Source organism: Penicillium verrucosum (assembly GCF_028828655.1).
Source record: "Penicillium verrucosum strain IBT 35672 chromosome Unknown utg000002l_segment0_segment0, whole genome shotgun sequence".
Lineage (NCBI taxonomy): Eukaryota > Fungi > Ascomycota > Eurotiomycetes > Eurotiales > Aspergillaceae > Penicillium > Penicillium verrucosum.
In genome coordinates, this window is record NW_026643211.1 from 794,683 (window position 1) to 814,071 (window position 19,389).

The following is a 19,389-nucleotide window of genomic DNA, read 5'->3' on the forward strand; positions in this document are numbered from 1 at the left end:
AAGTTACTATATTAAGGACTATAGGACTATAGGACTATAGGACTATAGGACTATAGGACTATAGGACTATATTTAAGGACTATATTTAAGGACTATATCAGTACAATATATATCATGACCAAGCGGATATGATATTAACACTTGATGTACATAGATACATCGTACCATATAACTAGACACTTCAATGCTACAGTGGAGATTAGGCATCTATGCTGCACAACTGTAGTTAGCACCTCAACTGATGCCTCATCAAGTCACGTGGGTCGGGTTTATTTGTATCGTATCAATCTTTCCTTTGGAGACCTGACGACATCGCTTTTTGCTTTTTGTCATAAATCTACAACATCAGACAACTAGGACAACTACTCCGAACAACCTCCGCACTTGGACCAATCCCTGCAGGTCACCGTTGTGAACTTCCCATCCACCATGCCCCATCACAAGTCGGACACCGTGACAAGATATAAACCTTGTCAAGTGTTATCTGACCACCAAACCCCCTACGTAATCTGGTTCGAAGATACTCTTCACCATTATGGTGTTCCTACATGGAAGTTCGATCTCTACCTCCTTGTCATGGACCTTGACAAGGCAGCAGAATTACTTGTCAAGGCTGGATGGGTTCTTGACACGCAAGGGCCACATGTAATCGGGAATGCAAAAGTAGAACTCCCACAAAAGCGGCTCGTTTTTCCAAGCAGCAAGACAACAACTGTTCTTCTTCCAGCTCAAGAGTGGAAGTTTCCTCTGAATGCCGACTCACCTGACGATGCGCCGTTGACAACAGACTCACACGAGAATGTGTCATTCCCACCCCTACTAGGTTTCCTTGATGCACTGATTGAGAGCTGGCTGGACTCTCCTGGTGATGATGATGCTATGTTGTTGATTCACTTGGCCTGCCAAATCTCCTATCTTTACGCCTATGTACCCGCCCTAAAACAGCGGACATTCGCCGAACAAATGAAATATGAACACCGCCAGTTCCACTTTGATGTGTCGGCAGGAATGCAGACGGGCACTATCCAATTCAGAAAGCACCAGCATGCTATTCGAGATGCATTATTACAGGGCCAGTATGAACTACGGGAGTGTTTGGCGTCTCGTGATAATGAAGATCTTTTTGATACTGGGAGAGTGGGGATATCCTTATGAATGGGTGCCAGCGATATTCTACTATGGGAGCTTTTTTTTCCATCCTCGAGCGCCTCAAATGCGAAACATTGATTATCACGAGAATTCGGAATTGGCGTACGAAAACGACATGGCTAAGTAGGTCACCTTTTGAGTTGAGACCTGATTATTCCCTCCCAGCTAATCTAATATATACTGATACACGAGACAGCCCACAGGACCATCGAAACGCTCACTCTTTCCTCGCAACAACAACAACACCCCCTAACAACCCTCCCCTTAGCCCACCATCCAAAAACAAACCTCACCGCACGGAATTTCCCTAATTTAATCCCAAAAGGCTTCGCCTCCTCCGCTCTGCGCTTAATGAACCCCGCCAACCCGCCAAAAACGTGCTGTGAGACATCGCGGATCTGAATAAAAGCAGGATTGTACCCAGCTGTAACAAGTAGCTCCACGTATTCCTTCTCGGAAATGAAATTTTCGAATGGCGAGTTCATTCCCCAGCACACCAATCGGAGGAGGATCTTTTCATACCAGGTTATATCATTAGATAGGATCAAGTCGAAGGCCATGAAGGAGGCGTTGAGGGTGTGCTGCGCATAGGTCAAGAGAGGAAGGCGCGAGGGCCGGAAGTGATATATCGTGTCCAGGGCCAGGAGCCAAGTAGAGGTGTCTTCGTTTTCGCTTTTGTTTTTGTTTTCATTTTGTTTGTTTGAGGATTCTTCAAGAGCTGTGATTGATTTCTTCAACTCTCCAGTCCAAGAGCTGGGCACTGCAGCGTCTGCACAAAAGATATCTGCCTGGATAAAGTCCTCACTCTCTCGCTGCATATTGTGAATTCGGCTTGAGCCGAGCGCGGCCTGTGCTGGTTCCAGGGTGATCCCGATGTAGGAATCCAGACATGGCAAAGAGGAAGATTGCAGGTTTGTCTTGCTATGGCGATACCGCAGGCCTGACTTTGATGGTTGAATACTAGACGGAATACTGGAGACAGAAGCAGGGGTTGCTGTCCCAGTTTGAGACCCAGAACCGGACTGGGATGTAGATGACGAACAATTTAAAACCTTCGTCAGGTATAATGACTGATCACCACACCCACACCCGACATCTAAGATTCTCACGGTGGATGCCTTCTCTGTTGATACTGCAGCCGTCAGAACCTGATCTAGGAGCGCTTGGCATGCTTCCGGGAAGTCATTTGTGTACTATGAAGTGGGTCAGTGTGGGTTCAAAAATGGTAAACTTGGCGAGACTGTTGTTTAAACGGTCTTTACTTGGGTTAACTGACCTCCCAGTATCCCATGTTCATCCACATACTCTGCAGTGGGAGCTGTATGTTGAGGACGGCATGGTCTAGACCGTACAGGTTTGTGTGTGGTTTGCGCAGGGCGCGTTTGAGGAAGTTTAGCATGTGTTAATAGTCTCTGGGGATGGGAGGAGACGGTGATCCATTCTCTTCGTCGAATTCTACAAAGTTGGGTGGAGCCTGCCGGGTAGATTATCCGGTTGCCAATGCCAAGCTTAGGCACATATGCATATGCATAATAGTTTGTGCAACATAAATGTTAAATATAGCTTGAAGCGGTGGGTTATCTGGCGCTGGGTTTTAATACAATATTCTAGTAGAGTTGGACAGGCGTAAAACCAGGCTGAAACATATGAATACTTGCATCTAAATCCTTGAAACTGCCGTGAAGAGACATCACTCATCCACCCACCACCCCCTCAACCTGCAGATGATAAAATCTGAAGTAGCTCTAGCTGCTAGAAAATAAGAAAATAACATCGCTGGAAAAAAAAAGAACACTATGAACAAGAAAACAAAGATAGTGAGGTGGAGCTAACAGGGAAAAGCCCGGGACAGTCACCACCTGAAGCAGCAGAGCAGAGTAGCAGGGCAATCAAACAAGACTGGGGTTTCTTTTTTTTTGTTTTTTGACGACTTTTTTTCTTCTTCTTTCTTCTTTTAGCATTGGGAAATGCGTCATACAGTAGTGCCCACCCCGCGCTTCAGGTCGGAAATACTTGAGCCATCAGCCTTCTGTGAGGCCAAGAACTTCTTGAACATATCGGAGATGTCTTGCTCAGACTGCTCGTCGGCACCGTTCTTCTCCATGATCAGACCACGGAGCCAGTGGTTCTCAAGCTCGAGCTGAGACACGCGAGCCTCAAGGATATCGTTCTTATCGGTGGTCTCCTTGACTGTCTGCTCGAGGGCAGCCTCACGCTGCTTCTTCTTCACACGGAAGCGAGCACTGGCAGCGGTGTTACGACGGCGCTTGTCCTCCTCAGCCATATGGCGACCAGCCTCCTCGGCGTTCTCCTGGGTGGAATTTGACGAGTTCTTGCGCTTGGTGCCGGTAATCGGAGTAGAAGGCGACATAGAAACAGATGGGGCCAGGGCGACCTTCGGGGCGGTGTTGATCGGCGCAGGCTGAATGGGTGCCTGGTTTACAGCCACAGGCCCACTGGGAACTGAGGGAAGCCCCGAATAGTGGGCATTGTGCATGGGCACCTGAACATTGGAGCCGGTCAGGTCGGGCTGGTAATCGGACACGCCATTGAGACCCTCAGCTGTAAACCCATTAGCATTGATTCAATTTCCAACAATATCCACATCGTGGGTTTCGGTTTCCCGAAGAGTAAGTCTGAGCAGGGGTGTCGATCACGTGGTATGGCGTAATAACGGGGATCATTCACGCCAACGACCAAAGTCGAATTTGAGTGGAAGAAAACCCTGCTAGGGCCACGGGAAGGATGACTTGCAGGGCTGAAATCTTCCAGCCAAGAAGGTCAAAGCTGTGCAAGGACATGGGATGATATTGAGGGTAGGAAGCGCACGAAGCGCCAAAAATACGAGCCAAGACATCGCTCGTGCAATAGGCATGAATGACGAATTCGTAAAGCAACCAATGAAACAATATGCAAGGTGTAGACATTGGTCTCAAGGACACAATTGTGAACAAGTCCGCGGGGTATGGTGTGACCAGGGGACAACCGCGCAGCTCAGACTCACGACTACCCAACCAGCGACGCGAAAGACAGGAACCGAAATCAGCCACACTTACTATTCAGGAAATCCAAGAACTTCAGATCCGCATTGTGCGCGGATTGATCTGAGACGGCCTCGTGCTTCTCGTCTTCTGGCGAGAATGGAGGCAGACCGCCAAAGTCGGTGAATTTGTCGAACTCGAAGAACTCGGTATTGGTGAATAGAGCCAGGTCCTCATCGTTGAAGGTGGTCTGCTGTTGCTGTTGCTGCTGCTGAGCCTGGTCATACGGCGAGGGAATCGCGTTCAAGTCATCGAGGTATTGCGAGAAGTTGGGCATGCGACGCCCATTGTAGTTGGCCATGATGAAGGCTTTCCCGTATTTTCCGGTACGATCAGTTGAGGTCGAAGACGGGAACCGGTTTTCTCGATGCCGATGGACTTTGTGGAAATGCGCGTTGCGCAGACGGTAGAGACGTGACTCAGATGCCGAATGCGGCGTGGGGCGGATTCGTCGCGAGTGCGATGGATGTTGAAGCACCTGTTGTAAGGTGGCTAGATAATTTGATTTGTGTGAATCGCGATTTTGAAGATGTTGTAAAATGGATCGAAGCCGGAGAGAAGAGAGAAGTTGGGGCCACAAGTGGGTTTTTTCTTTGAATGTTCAGTGGGGGAAGCCCGGGGCCGGAGGGGTGGATGATGATTAATCCCCCCAATTTGCCTCATTTGCCTCCCGATCCGTACACTGGGGATCTGGTTTCCGTTGGAAATAATTATATACTTATATAACTGTTAAATATTGTTCTTTATCTTTTCCAATTTACTCTACCTTTTTATTCCTTCCCACGCTCTATGTTGTATATACAAATGGTTATACAATCGTGATAGAAATCCGATCGAAGGCCGAGAATCGGAGTCCACCGAGGTTAAATCTTCGGTTCCACGTTCCCCATTTTGGATTAGAAATCCCACGATGATCCGGTTAATTAACTATGTTGTATCAGTATTTCTATATAAGGTACATACTGTACTCTGTATGATATGAGATGAGTACTGCATGAATCACGTATAATACATTACTCCTCAATCCAATTTCCTAGGCAGTAGTACTTCCAATAAACCTAGCGACAAACGCGGCTCTCATACAAAATCCGGACCCTAAAACAGCGGGCCCCGAAACCGGGGTCTGCAACCGTTGATTGGCAGACCCTCACCAGCTTGGTCAGCATCGAAGGCACTGGAGGAACGCCGCTCGTGTTCAGTTGAAGTTATTCCTAGTTTATCCGAAGTCGCACCGAATTATTCATCAACATACCTCAATTTACTCGTCTTATCTTACTGTACTCTACTTAGTATAGTAGCTATTAGGGGATTATTCGAACCCTTGTCATACAAGCATCCTAAGACGGGATATACATATATATGAGGCCCTTGCTGATCCTCCAGCACAGACTCTTACAAGGGTTCTAAAATTCAATTCGAACTGACTTGACGCAGTTAGCGTTACTTATGTTAACACATTTTCTGCTACTCATACCGCCTATTGCCCATTAGCCTTTTATTGGTGGATATTTAGCTGGCAGAATTTGGGGTGCTAACTCACTCTCTTGACTTAAGTAGGAACCACAAACTCGATACAATAATGAATACTCTTGTTTCAATGGTGGATACAATGTGCATACAATGTGCACACATATTAGCGGGTGGAATCATTTTCTTAGTGTGGAGACACTTCATACATGTAGATCCCACAACGTGATGCTGTCGAGTTCCCGCAACATGCCATTTTCCTCTATCCTTTGGGCTAACATTCGAATTATCCTAACTTATACTCTTTAAGGCTAGCCAAGCTGCTCAACCCCGATTCAAGGCACATCAGTTGCTTGTTGGACATTCTTAATATCCACATATCCGCGACGTCTGGTCCCAAACAGTTCCGTCATGATCTCGACCTCAATATCGGCACCGCTGTCCACCTTAAAGCATGTTGGCTATTTCGTCAGAATCAATTCTCAGGAATGAAAGAGTCTCGATTAAAAGACTGACTTCCACAGGAAACATGCTAGAGCAAACAGATATCTACTTTCTGACTAAGAACCAATTCGGCTTCGAAAAGGTGTATTATTGGAATAGTCTCCAGTTTAGTTCAAATTTGAGTCAGATCATGATGCCATTTGAACAATTACCCAAGGAAAGATCAGGTAGAAAGTCGGTCCACACCTCCAGGATCTCACTCGGTGCGACTACCACAAATATTGCGCCCAAAATATCGAGAGGCAGCTCGGCATATCCCATTTCAAAACAATAATGTCACTTTAAATTAACAGACTTTGTAAGGTCAATATATATCTCACCGAACTTGAATTCCCCAGTTAGTGTTCGAATTTATACCTAGACTACGGCTCTGACATAGCATACCAATCAACCTGGATGGCTTAGTTCCTGTCATTGAAGATAGGCGCAAGTCTGAGTCTGTATACTACTACGTCTTCGATTAGTATCCTGAGGAAGCCTACACTGAACTTGACAGAACCTAAGATGCATGTTGAATTCAATAGAACGTTCGTCAGTGATAAACTACATAACCTTGCTGGGAAAGCAGCCTGCCAGAGTGATGTGATTAATTGAAGCTAGTCAGTACATAAATTCAATTTGTGAATATTGAGTAGTGTACTTTGATTTTGAATGGTATATATATCTAGCGAGTAGTTATAACGAAGACTGTATCATGAGTATGAAGATGAAACCCAGCACCCAGCTAGGCAAACTGTAAAAATAAAGTACATATATAGATTATGGGATTCAGCAAGTTACCGGTCGAAGTGAGCTTGCTTATAGATATGAGCCCTCTAATAAACTCACCGAGTGTTCCACGAATCCTGAACGGCGTTACCCTTTTATGTTGCCGATATAAATGTGCAAGGTAGTTTGACTGGCGGAACAAAAGCCGGGTTAGACAATATGTGATGGTTGTATACGGACATCTGGCCAAATAAGTCTAGATAGTGCAACCTAAGTTTGCACTGATAGGCCAAATATCCAAGCTGTTGATATAATCGAAGCGATGATACAAAATGCTCATGCAGCGTTGGCTGCTATCGCAGATATAGCTACCCTATGGTCCCGAAGGCCGGCAGTTAGTTCCAGCTGACTCTGTACAACGAGAGGGGTTCAATGTCAGAGAGAACTGGTGGTTTAGGTTTAGCCATGTTGCATATTGCAGTCCAGCCAAGAATTAACAGGTGGAAATATGATATATATGAGTTCCACTTCCGGGGTTAAGGTAAGAATGCCGGTTGCTTTGGCCGGGATTTTGGGGGTTTTGGTATTTCCTTATGTACCATTCGAGACGTCACACTGCGACACTCTGTGAAGTCTTTATGCTCATTTGTATGATTTACCAGATATGAATCAACTGCATGGAAGTCGACGAGACATTGCTCAGCTGGCCCAATGACTACAAACAGCCCTCACACATGACTCTACAAACTGTGCATGCATGCTATTAAATCGTCGTACTAAAGGGTTGTATCATGAGACAAAGGGCCTGAAAGCAACTTCTGCCAAACCGTGTGAGCCAAGTGAGACAAATCAAATAGGTAATAGGTGTCCCAGTTCTGCTTTACCTCTTACTGACATCGTATTCCCCCAGGAAGCGCAACGAGAGAAATGACGAGTTTATTAAATTGTTGAAAGGAGACATTCCCCGGTAATATAATCCTCTCGTGGGAACCTTGAACCAGATGAGCTCCGAAAGGTTCATCAGGACCCCCGGGAGATTATTGCGCAGCAGGCAGCCTTCCACAGGAGCTGTCAAACCCGAAGTCCTACCTGGCCAAAGTAACCGTGTTTGAGGGCAATGATTATTTGCGTCAAGATTCCAAACTGTAATATAATTCCCACTGCAGCAACCCGCATAGGCATGTTGCAAGCATGAGAAGCACAATTCATCCCTCATCAAGGATGGGTCAAAAAGGGCCACCATCTATATCAAACCCCTCGTCCTTTAGGTTTGTTACAGGTCAATTGGGAAACAATAGCGACAAGAACAGGCAAACCAACGTGACTGAAACTCCCGAAGATGACATAGACAAAGACCTGGACGAGCTTTCCGAGGAGGAATGGTTCCAAACAGGAGTCGACTTTGTCTTGTCGTAAGTATCCACATCCTCCACCCATATTCCTGACATTGTGCTCACGAATTTGTGGACTTGAACGGTCATGTCTGTCGCATATCTCAAGCGCACATCCCACGGGCCATGCTGTGTCAATGCAAGGCACACTGCTACAACTTGCACCCCCAACCCTCGACAGTGATTCGCGATGGCAGGTTTCGGCGGAAGTCTTTCAAAGGCTCTTTGAGATGGCGGACAGGCTTGATTTGAATGGGTACATTACGCCTGTCCAGGCGTGGAACAGGATAAGGGACCATGAGAACTTTCCACGATTGACGCGCGAGAGATTGAAAACACTGGAAAATGCCATGAGGCCTAATATCAAGTGTCAGGGGTGACTATTTGGTTCCTTTTTCGATTGATAATGTTGTGTACTAATGTACTGCAGATTCACAGCAATTATGGAGGAAGCCATCTTCGAGATATTGCTGAACAAAGCCCTTAGTCCTTGAATAATGGTTTCTTCGATGTTTGACGGACCTTTTTCGTTTGATGCTTTGTTTGTCTTGCTTTATTTCTTTTTCGCTTGTATTATTTGCCCTTTGGGGGCGATAAGAATATATTTGGCGTGTTTTAGTGGTATCTCTACTATAAAGAAAAAGACCATTTGCGGCGATACTCATCCTGCATCGTAGGAGCCTGGCTCTCGAGGGAGGTGTACCCCGGCTAGACGACAATCTCGGCGTTTGTCAATGCTGCGCAGAAAATCAGCCCGAGGTATACCCGTAAGCTTAAATATTCAACTCCCTCGGATGTAGGAATGCCACAGATGATTACTATCGAGCAAATGGGACTCCTGGTGATTTAAGCATTGTCAACATGGATGTAATATTCGGAATTTACCAAACTAGACTGACCATCACGAAAATATAAAATACCATGGGGTGAGGTTAAAAAAAAGTCAATGATTGTCATAGCCAGTGGAGCTTATGTACCATAACTGAGTCCCATAACCGAGTCTAAAAATATCCAATCGATCGGTTTAGTAGTTGAGGGGCTTCCCAAACTGAACAATTTATTGTGAATAGACTCGCTTACCATGGCAGTGGATCTGTCAGGTCGACAATACCATGCCCAGCTTGCATGACCTGTCCTAAAAGGCTACCTAATTACAGTCACTCGTGAAGCTCTGCGCGTCAACCCCGGTATTGCCATGATCTTTGAGCGTTCCAGAGGGTGGATTCTCTCCCTGCATGCACCAAGCCCGGGATCAACCTCTTTGTGACAAACCGGGATGATGCCGATGACTTCAATCCGGATTGCTGGTTGCAGGGCAAAGATGAAAGATACTGTCGACTTATCTATCTTTCGGGACGATATAGGTCCAACTAGTGGATCCCAAACACGAATGAAAGCACCAAAATGTTTGGTTCGTGTATCAGTACGATATGCCCATGGTCATTCGGTGCCGGTGAAATGGTGTTCGTGAGCCAATTGGTCTTGACAGCTAGGGGTTGATGGATAATTACGACGAGGATCCATGGATGTACACGTAAAAGGTAATCAACCGGAGCCGAATCTAGGAAAGATCTAATGAATACACGAAAGATCCGAAGTTGCATGCAATATGGATTGAATAGAAACGAATTTGTCCATACCGCATAGGGTATCAAAGTGCCAGCCTATAAAACGCCGCCAAACAATTAAAAATATCCAGGTCATTGAAAGGTTTCCATGCATCAAGTCATTATGTAGTAAAGAATCGCTGTTGCTTCGCTCAATCTTCCGGATTCCCCAGGCATAACTTCATTCAAACACACCTCCCCGTTCGTGATTGGTAAAGGTGTGCCGGTACGTGTGAGGTGGAATCATGTCTTGAGCTGCTCAACGGGCAAGGCGGTTGCATCTTTAGTCGCCGCTTCGTCCTCGTTTTTCTCGACTGGCTTTCCGTCATTGCCTTCCTCGCCGGTAATTTCTCCCCAACCAGAACTTCTTCGACTCATGCGACCAGCCATGGCCAATGGGCTGCTGATACCCCCGGCGATGCTAGCGGCCGTACTGTCATTTCGACTGTGCGATTGAACACCGCTGCGAGTACTGGCTGTGTCGCCGCTGACGGTTTGCTTGGTGGTGTACAAGCCGCCCCGCTCCGCAGTGGTGCTGGCTAGCGGGACTGCTCCGGAGGCCGAGTAGACACTGATGCGTTCGGCACTAGCAAGGCCAACAATACTTGGTCGGCTCAGCACCCCCGATGCATTAAACACAGAGGTATTGGATGCTTCAGTCGTGTTCCCACTCAGAACACTCAGCGGCAGGCTCTCCCGACTACCGCCGAAGACAGAAGATGGAGCCAATCCGCGTACAGATGCGTTGGTGTCCAGGGAGTTACGACGACGACGCTTAGACGAGCTCGCCAAAGTGAGAAGAGAAGCGTTATCCGTCAAGGCATTGTTTGCGGTTGCGGCACTGTACGTCATTGCATGGTTCTGGGGCACCAGGTGCGAGGGGACCGCGGTGGCAGGTGAGGTTGAAGGAAATTGGTGGGAGAATTGAATTTGTTGGTTTGAGGAGCTCTGTGTCGAGCTGCCATGGTGGTGTCCATTGTTGGTGTTTTGCGCGTTGTACAGTTGGGTGGAGGGTGCTGCCGAGTGCACAGTGGTCAGGGTAGTGGTCATCGATCGAATCGAAGGTGCAGGCGACGAGAAGGTGCTACCTTCGCCTCCTCCATGTGTGCTAAATCCTTCAGTGCCAGTCGTTAATGTGCCTGCCTTGGAATAAGCTGTTTCGGAGAATGCGGCGTCGCCGTTGGTTGAAATGGTTGGCGCAGCGGATTTCGCGCTCGTCAGGGGAGCCGGGTTCTCATAGCCCGAACCCAAAGATGGGTCGCTTCTGGAGCGAGATTCTGCATAATGATCATCCGTGTATGAATCAGTCGGTGTCTGAGTCCCTGTGTCACGGTTGATGGTTCCAGAGAGCGGGTATGGATTGTTTTCTTGATCGCTCTTCTTTCCCTTATTGCTCGTGTAGCGCTTGTTGGACCATCGATTTGTCGTGGAGTCAGAAGAACTCTTCAGGTTCGCCAGGCGTTTCACCCAGTTCGAAAATGGACGGCGACGTGCATTCCGGTCTGTTTTGTATGAATCCCTTAGCATCGGTTCAGGGTGACCAACGGGCACAATGTGTACTTACCATGCACCCTAGCAGGACCATCAGCAGTAGCCATTCTAGCTTGATGAGGTAGCCTAGTTACCACCCACTCTGGCTTGCGAAAAGTCAAAGGTAGGCAAGGGAGTAGTGCCTTGGAGATTGAGCCGCGCCGAGGCAGATGGGGCAGCGGGCGGGGAGACTGTTTATCCGTACACGTCATGTGCCTGCCTTCAATATTGCCTCTTTCAACTTCTACTTGACATATTCTCAGTATTCTGGGCGTTTTATGCTTCTGTGAATGATTGACTGGGTACATCTTAAAAGGGCTCTGACGGCAAAAATGACAGATGATTATGATTGAAGCACAGTTGTGCGTCCAAAATCAATTTTGGGGTCTTTCTTCTCGCACCAAGTGGCGCAATGCTCCAGGTGGACACCACCAACTGCGTCAATGCCTCCTCAGTCAATTATACGAGCGCTACCTTCTGATGTGATTGCAAAGATCAAATCATCTACATCCATTGTGCATTTGACTGGTGTCATTTTGGAGCTAGTCAAAAATTCTTTGGATGCCAATGCACATACCGTCTTCGTCACTGTCGATTTCAAACGTGGTGGCTGTATAGTTGAAGATGATGGCGATGGAATTCCTCCGATCGAGTTCGAGGTTGCAGGAGGGCTGGGCAAGGCTCACCGCATGTCTCCCAACTTTGAGGTTGTAATGTATGCTGGCTAACATATGAAATAGATACATCCAAATTCAAGCTGAGTGGCTTGTATGGGCATCGGGGCTTATTCCTGGCTTCCCTGGCCTCGTTGTCTCTGCTTACTGTGACATCTCGTCACATTCGTCATGAATGCACAAACTCAATCATCCTTCATCATTCGACGCCTGTTGCTCGGCTAACCCCTGCACCGCCACACCAGGTGCTTCGCTCTGCCGGTCATGGAACGTCTGTGACTGTCAATGATCTTTTTGGGAACATGCCGGTTCGCGTCAAAAGTAGAGCCCTCACTCTTCAGCGGCCGGACGAGCTAGAACGAGAGTGGGATCATCTAAGGAACTCCTTGGTGTCTCTCCTTTTGGCCAATCCTCAATTCTCAAAATTAGTATTGCTTGATATGGAAAGAAACAAACGGACATCCATCCGTCTTGGAACTGCCTTCGCGTCTGAGGCGCGCCTCGCTCATGCCCAGGGGGAGTTTGATCTCAAACGTATAGGGTTAATTCTCACACAATCTGGGCTGATCACCCTCCAAAACTTCGACGATTGGCACGAAATTTCAGCATCAGTTTCTGACCTTACAATTCGGGGAGCAATATCTCTCCAACCCAGCCCAACACGGAAAGTTCAGTTCATCTCTTTGGGGAAAGAACCCGTGCTATCGCGCAACAGCTCGAATGTTCTGTACGACGAAGTGAATCGACTATTTGCTTTATCGGATTTCCGTAATGTTGGAGACAAATCTAGCAGAAGCTCCATTCCACATCCTACATCTTCGGTGAAACAACTTGATGCCCCGAGTAACGCAAGCACTCGAAGCTGGGCAAAGCCCGTCAATAAGTGGCCAATGTTTTACATCCGCATTGATACAAGCACTGTTATACGGTTAGATGATGATGGATCTGATCATCTCCCAGAATCGGCCAAATCGGTTCAACGTATAGTTGATGTGCTTGGGTCCATGGTCTATGAATTTTTGAAGCAACACAATCTCCGTCCTCGTAACGGCAAACAGCAGACCAAGCTATCAGACCAAAATCAGAGTCTCCATTCCAGAGTTTCCAAAACAGCTAGCAGTTCTCGTGGGCCCCTACAACAAAGTCGGTCGCTTTCAAGTACCGAAGAGGCGTTTAGCGGTCGTTTGAAAATTCCCTCATTCCCAAGAGCCCAGTCTCTAAACTCTGGTCAAAGCTTCGCCAACTGGTCCAGGGTGAAAACCGCTAAAGATCTCAAAGGACATTCCCCGACCCATCGACCGCCCCGGCGTTCTCATGCGGCTCCTGATATAATGGAGGGCGAGAGTTCCTTGCCGATCCTCCCTAAGCATAGTCCAGATAATCGAAATGATGGCCAGGGGCACACAATACTTCCGAAGCCCCCACTTAACATTGTCTCTGATGAGGGCAGGACCAGAACAGAGGATCTAGCTGGAGACTCACCATCAGACAAGATGATCACCTGGATCGATCCACACACCAAGTTGGCCTATATGATCAATCCTCGAACAGGCCAAACGATGAACTCCCGGAAGTCATTAGCAACCCAGCGTTCCCCCACCGATTGTGCCGATTCCTCGTCCAAGCATCCAGCTCAAACTTTCTGGATAGAAAACCTGTTGGGAGAATGGGACAATCCTTCCTTCAGCCGGACAGAAATTCCAATACCAAATCTAGGCGCAGAGTCTGCTTGTCACCAGACTATAACTTCTTCTTCGCACGATTGCTTCAAGGGTATTGGATCGCTTTATACAGCGCAGGTTGCCAAATATCGAGGAAAGCTTCAACGTCGTGCGCTCGAGACTGCCGAAGTGATAGCGCAGGTAGACAAAAAGTTCATATTGGCTAAAGTCCGTAAACGCCCCGTCATTCTCAATTCGGAGGGAACATCGAACGATGTTCTACTCTTAATCGATCAGCACGCTGCCGATGAGCGATGTCGAATTGAACTGTTGTTCAGGGAAATGTTCCTATCTGCTAGACTTGGTGAGAATTCGGAGTCGAGTGTTCGAGTGCGGACTGTCCAAGTCGGTTCTTTGGCATTTGAAGTTTCGTCGACAGAGGGTGATCTCTTTCGAAAATATGCGGGTCTCTTTTCAGACTGGGGTATTGAGTATGTCACACATGGCAAGACCAACTCTACTGTTTTGATCACCGTGCATACTCTTCCTGTCTTAATAGCCGAACGCTGTCGACTCGAGCATCATGTGCTAATTGATTTGATGAGGTGCGAGATCTGGTCAAATGAGGAAGATGGCAGAAAGCCGTTCCAGTCGAAGAAAACATTTGAAACTGAAGACGCGGATCAGGATTTCGAACTATCAGACGACGATGATGCGGTACACAAAGGAACCTCGGCATCATCCGCCTCGCGCTCATGGGTTCAACAGATGAATGGATGCCCTCAAGGCATTGTGGACCTTCTTAATTCCCGCGCCTGTCGAACTGCTATCATGTTCAATGACCTGTTGAACATCGAAGAGTGTCAGGCCTTGGTCTCCAGGCTGGCCCGTTGTGCTTTCCCGTTTCAATGCGCCCATGGCCGCCCTTCAATGGTCCCTATACTTGATTTACGATCCCTACCTGAGACAGCTGCTTCATTGCCGCTAGACTTGGATATCAGAGCATCCGCCTATGATGATAGCGACGACATGAGTTTGAATTTCGTGGAGGCGTTCAAAACACGTTATGTAACATAGTTGGTTTAGTTCCAAGCTTGGAAGGTTCTCGTATAGGAATTTTGAGGCTTCCAGCAAAGGGAAACGCGTGGCAACGGGGTGGAAATGTGTACATTAGGTGATATACATCTATCAAGTGTTACCAAGTACTCAACTCACGCCCATATATATCACTTGGCTTTGGCAGTCATTCCGTGAATTCTCTAGTTGATTCTTCGGTTTTGTAGACACAGACTCAGTAACACTAGAATGGGTTTTGTTTCGCTTGCTTCTTCTTAGAATCCATACAATATAGGTCCAGACCCTCAAATTAATTGGCATGAAATCCCTGCCGTCCACTCTGACCTCTTAACATGGGTGCTCAAACCGCTTTTGAAGGTTTCACCCGCCATGACCGGTCACATTTACCCTCCACCCTCAAATTAACAAACAGAATACGTACAACGTTATGTTTTCAATACATTGTAGAACAAATGAAACAGTCAAATAAACGACCTCTTGATTGTTTGGGTCAAGCCTAGATGTGATGTGGTGACATTTAGCGAGGTGCAGCTCGAATGCTCTGTACGGAGTACTCCGTAAGCCTAATGGACTTCATATTCTTGCATTACATGGATCTGCATCAACCAGATAGATCGTGCAGGACATCGAAAGATTTCAATTTGTCCTAGACTTGCATGGGTTTGGCGCTTAGAGTATAGGCAGTCGCATTATCCAAATGCGTCAATTCAATGACAGCGGTCTGTTGTATGAATTATACAATTGGATTGAGGCCTTCTAGACATATATCATATCCCTTGCATGATATGTATTGTAGAATATGAAGAAAATCCTCCGCAGACTTCGAGGCTGGCGGCGGGGTCCATGCAAGGATGGATCAGCCAGCCACTGATAGAAGTAGAGATAAAATTGAATCTCATTGACTGGTTTATACATTCTTGAGTGGCAATGTCTTACGGTATAATATGCAGATCATTAATACACAATAGTACAAAACTGGATAGTTACATAGATGTATGGTCTGGTATGACAACCTTCAATGATAATCTTTACATGAATCACATAAAAACCACATATCTTGTGGAGAAGTCAAACTAAAACTCCTCTTTTAGAACGTACTTATTCCAAGAATCTTATTTCCTTTACTTGCTTTACTTTTGATTCGCTCGCGGCTCTCAAACACGATGCCGAAGTCGACCACGAATAGGATCTATGAGCTTGACTGCAAAGTGGCGATACAGCGGTCCTCTCTTTCTTATGCATAACCACACATTGTATTTCTTCCGTCAATTGCCAATGTCAGAAAGCTCCACTGAGGTTGGTGTTCTGTTTACTGGTTTCCCATTGGTGCTAAGAAGTGTGGCGAACGTTCAAATGTCCCGATCGTCGACGGATAAGCCTTATGGGCAGCTTCAGATCAAGCTGCTAGTGGGACCAATTCAATATCCAAATGAGACAATAAATTGGCAAGCACCTGATGAGCAGAGATACGAAATGGAGAGAACTGTGGAGTTGGTGCTCTGTTCGTGATGTCGAGTCGGCTATAGTATTTGCGTTGTGGAAAGTAATCCGTGGTTCAACCGCCTAGTCATGTAGCTGATAATGTAGCAGAAGGAGGCATGGAAACTTGGAAGAGGTTGATGGATTTAGCTTTCAATATTAATCCCTGAGTTACCTAAAAAGAAGCAAGTGATTACAATATAGGGGAGTAGATATGTAAGGTTCCGTAAGAACCTTCGAAGTTAGCGGCTTTGGGCCATAGAGACATAGAAACTCATCACCTCAGAGTACTCAGAACTGAGTTCGAAGCTCAGGATCAACATCATCCCGTAAGACAGAAATAATCTCTGCCCATACCTTGTTCCTCACGACCGCCGCTTCATCGCTCGTCACAATGGTACCAGGACTAACGAGCATGTCAGTAGCTAGAGCTTCAAGCACCTAAATCGAACAGATGCCTTACTCTGTAATAACCTGGTTCTCCAACCACCTACCATGAGTCTCCGCCCCTTGCGTTACGGCATGCAGTAGGGTTTTGCTACCATCCTCAACCGTCCTAGCAATCAAAGCCTGCACTAGCTTCAGGATCCACGGTGCCTTCTCCCTAGTCAGGAGATCCGACTTGCAGAATCCGGGGGTTACAGCATTGACAATCACTAGCGGCTCCCCAAGTCCATCGCGAGGTACCAATTCCGCGATTTGCATAGTGATAAAGAGATCCATCAGCTTGGTGACACCATAGCGCTCGGTGGCTCCCCCCATAGCTTGCGATTTCTTCCACTGTTCCTCACTGTTCAGAAGAGAAAGAATGGAATCAGCAGACCGTTCGGGAAACTTGATTGACTTATGGATGTCGCTAGTGAGGAGAGCCAGATGAGGCCTGGCCGAGGGATCCCGGTCCCTCGTACGCAGAAGCAGCGGCAAAAGTAACAGACTGAGGAGTGCAGTCGATAGTACATTTGTCTGTATCCCTCTCTCCCATCCATCATTGGTAGTCGCGTATTCGACGGAGGCAATTCCAGCGTTCATAATGGCCATATCCAGCCGGCCTCCATCTGAGACGTACTTATGAGCTCTAGTTGCGAACGCTTGGACACTATCGAATGACTCTAGATCGATAGGCCATACGAGGACCTTTTGCTTGTCGGTGCAGCCGGTGCTTGCTTCAATGTTGGCTTTCGCCTCCTCGCCTTTTCTCAGGATGCGTACGCCCATGATGATAGTCCCGGCTCCCAGGGCAAGCGCATGGCGAGCAGCTTCTCGACCGAGACCGGTATTGGAGCCGGTGATGAGGATAGTCTTGTTTTCGATGACCGATATGGGTGGTAAAGTCAAGTTTGTGAAGAGTAAGCCATATAACCCTGCCATGACGATGGTTCAAACAGTCTGTGTGGAGTTAGATTTGGATCAGACCCAAAATAATGGTGGTGTATATGTTATATATCGAGAAACAAGAGTTGGACTCTTGTGACAGCATTCTTTGTCAAGTTCTCTCTAAATTATGTGGCGCGACGAATCAACCGGTGATAGGGTTATATCCGAACGAGGACCTTATGTCCGTAAATTCCGACTGCAACAGGTTTCTCGATTCGCTCCTTTGTCAAATAATTGTTAGCATGACCTGTCTTAGGGATGGCGATTTCAAAAGAACACGGACAAAGTATCAATAAATATATTCACAGGATAGTGTTCGGAGAGGTGTACGTTGTGGACGTCGAAGTGCATGGTGCAATGTGAGGTTGATTTGTTTGAGAGTTGTAGAAGCTACCGAGAGACTAATAAATCTGACAGATAGCGAGGAATAGCATCAAGAACGACGAGAAAGGGTGGGAACAGCTTCAGAAGGAATATGGAAAAAGTGGACCTCGGGATTGTGAATAGCTTCATGATCACTTAATTAAGACCACCTCGAATCCAGCCAATCAGATCACTAGAAAGACAAAGAAAGCACGGTTACCATGAAGATCCGGAGTAGTTCATCAACCCCAAGCCCCACTTAGCTCAGTGGAAACAAGCATCCGTTGGTGTCAGACCGGAAAACGGTTACTAGGCGAGACACCTTCCGATTGACTGGGATTGTAGAGCGCGTGTGTTCGAGCCAAGGGCGAGATCTTCTAAGAAAATAGTTCCTAACAGGCGTTTGGCCCGCTTGGCCCCGACCGACGGACGAGGCGTTGGCCTCATCTGGCATATAGGGGTAGGAGCGATTGAAGGTTCGCTAACAACACACCGTAAATATCTACTTCCCAGCCGGTGAAGACGGGCTCGAGCTATCCCTTCGGGGCCCTCGCCTGTGATACAAACGGGGTTAGGCCAAATGGTTTTTTTTTAATCTTTTGGAAGAAATAAAAAGAAATGAAGATGTATTGATCTTTAGGTTGGATACTGGATCCACTAATATTGTGGGGGAGTCGGATAGAGACAAGCCCCCAGCTGTGGCTTAGTATCTGGTTCCACCCGAGGAGATTCCAGTGTAGACTATGATTTCAGGTGCCAATAGTAACAGTCTGCCACATAATCTCTTCAGTCGCGGCTTAATGCACGCAGCTGGCTACAACCACCAAGATGTCGGATATCTCGGGCTCACTTGGGTGTATTTCACCGAGAAAACCTACAAATTATCATTATAGACAAAAAGAGTTACACTTACAATTAGGAAGTATTAAAATCAAAGCGTATTTGGTATTTCAGGTAGCTTTTTAATAAGAGATACTCCTGTACCGAGGCCGTGAGGCAAAAATATTGTCTAGAGGGTATCCGATGTACGAAACGCCCAGTTGACAGATAACAATCTTTTTTTTCCAATGCAGCTGTCCTTTTTCCCCCGCAGCCGAAACAAGTGACCAGAGGAAGAAATTAAACAAATCACATCAAGAGAGCGAGGCCCTCGGTAAACTCCATTTGGGTAATCCCAGGCCCCGTTCCATACATAGACGCTTTTCAAATGCTGCATTTCCCGAAAGGGAAATCGCAAAAACAAAACACAATAGTACCACCCAAGAATAAAAACAAGTAAATAGGTAAAGAAGAATGATGGAATATTCACAGATAGCAAAGAAAAAAAAAAGAAAGAAAAAAATAAAATAAAAAGGGTGTAGAAG

The 19,389-nt window shown here is 46.8% G+C and overlaps 8 protein-coding genes across 8 annotated transcripts; 3 read left to right on the plus strand and 5 right to left on the minus strand.

Moving 5' to 3' along the window:
• Positions 1 to 429: 429 nt before the first annotated feature.
• On the plus strand, positions 430 to 1,155 carry N7516_005925 (uncharacterized protein; the record flags this gene model as incomplete). The annotated part of the gene is made up of 1 exon (XM_057218645.1): positions 430 to 1,155. The coding sequence occupies one exon, from the start codon at positions 430 to 432 to the stop codon at positions 1,153 to 1,155; it is 726 nt and encodes a 241-aa protein (XP_057072736.1).
• A 215-nt stretch (positions 1,156 to 1,370) lies between these two features.
• N7516_005926 (uncharacterized protein) lies at positions 1,371 to 2,548 on the minus strand (the record flags this gene model as incomplete). Its single annotated transcript, XM_057218646.1, has 2 exons — positions 1,371 to 2,342; positions 2,426 to 2,548. Coding segments are annotated over 2 exons (1,095 nt in total), but the record flags the coding sequence as incomplete, so codon positions are not given.
• A 573-nt stretch (positions 2,549 to 3,121) lies between these two features.
• N7516_005927 (putative bZIP transcription factor (MetR)) lies at positions 3,122 to 4,491 on the minus strand (the record flags this gene model as incomplete). Its single annotated transcript, XM_057218647.1, has 2 exons — positions 3,122 to 3,711; positions 4,206 to 4,491. The coding sequence occupies 2 exons, from the start codon at positions 4,489 to 4,491 to the stop codon at positions 3,122 to 3,124; spliced, it is 876 nt and encodes a 291-aa protein (XP_057072738.1).
• Positions 4,492 to 4,682: 191 nt separating this feature from the next.
• On the minus strand, positions 4,683 to 5,186 carry N7516_005928 (uncharacterized protein; the record flags this gene model as incomplete). Its single annotated transcript, XM_057218648.1, has 3 exons — positions 4,683 to 4,872; positions 4,993 to 5,117; positions 5,154 to 5,186. 3 exons carry the CDS (start codon positions 5,184 to 5,186, stop codon positions 4,683 to 4,685), a joined length of 348 nt encoding a protein of 115 aa, XP_057072739.1.
• A 2,904-nt stretch (positions 5,187 to 8,090) lies between these two features.
• Positions 8,091 to 8,754, plus strand: N7516_005929 (uncharacterized protein; the record flags this gene model as incomplete). Its single annotated transcript, XM_057218649.1, has 3 exons — positions 8,091 to 8,281; positions 8,370 to 8,636; positions 8,691 to 8,754. The coding sequence occupies 3 exons, from the start codon at positions 8,091 to 8,093 to the stop codon at positions 8,752 to 8,754; spliced, it is 522 nt and encodes a 173-aa protein (XP_057072740.1).
• Positions 8,755 to 10,110: 1,356 nt separating this feature from the next.
• Positions 10,111 to 11,465, minus strand: N7516_005930 (uncharacterized protein; the record flags this gene model as incomplete). Its single annotated transcript, XM_057218650.1, has 2 exons — positions 10,111 to 11,369; positions 11,432 to 11,465. 2 exons carry the CDS (start codon positions 11,463 to 11,465, stop codon positions 10,111 to 10,113), a joined length of 1,293 nt encoding a protein of 430 aa, XP_057072741.1.
• Positions 11,466 to 11,840: 375 nt separating this feature from the next.
• N7516_005931 (putative DNA mismatch repair protein (Mlh3)) lies at positions 11,841 to 14,809 on the plus strand (the record flags this gene model as incomplete). Its single annotated transcript, XM_057218651.1, has 2 exons — positions 11,841 to 12,107; positions 12,155 to 14,809. The coding sequence occupies 2 exons, from the start codon at positions 11,841 to 11,843 to the stop codon at positions 14,807 to 14,809; spliced, it is 2,922 nt and encodes a 973-aa protein (XP_057072742.1).
• A 1,770-nt stretch (positions 14,810 to 16,579) lies between these two features.
• On the minus strand, positions 16,580 to 17,656 carry N7516_005932 (putative short-chain dehydrogenase; the record flags this gene model as incomplete). Its single annotated transcript, XM_057218652.1, has 2 exons — positions 16,580 to 16,694; positions 16,752 to 17,656. 2 exons carry the CDS (start codon positions 17,654 to 17,656, stop codon positions 16,580 to 16,582), a joined length of 1,020 nt encoding a protein of 339 aa, XP_057072743.1.
• Between the last annotated feature and the right edge of the window lie 1,733 nt (positions 17,657 to 19,389).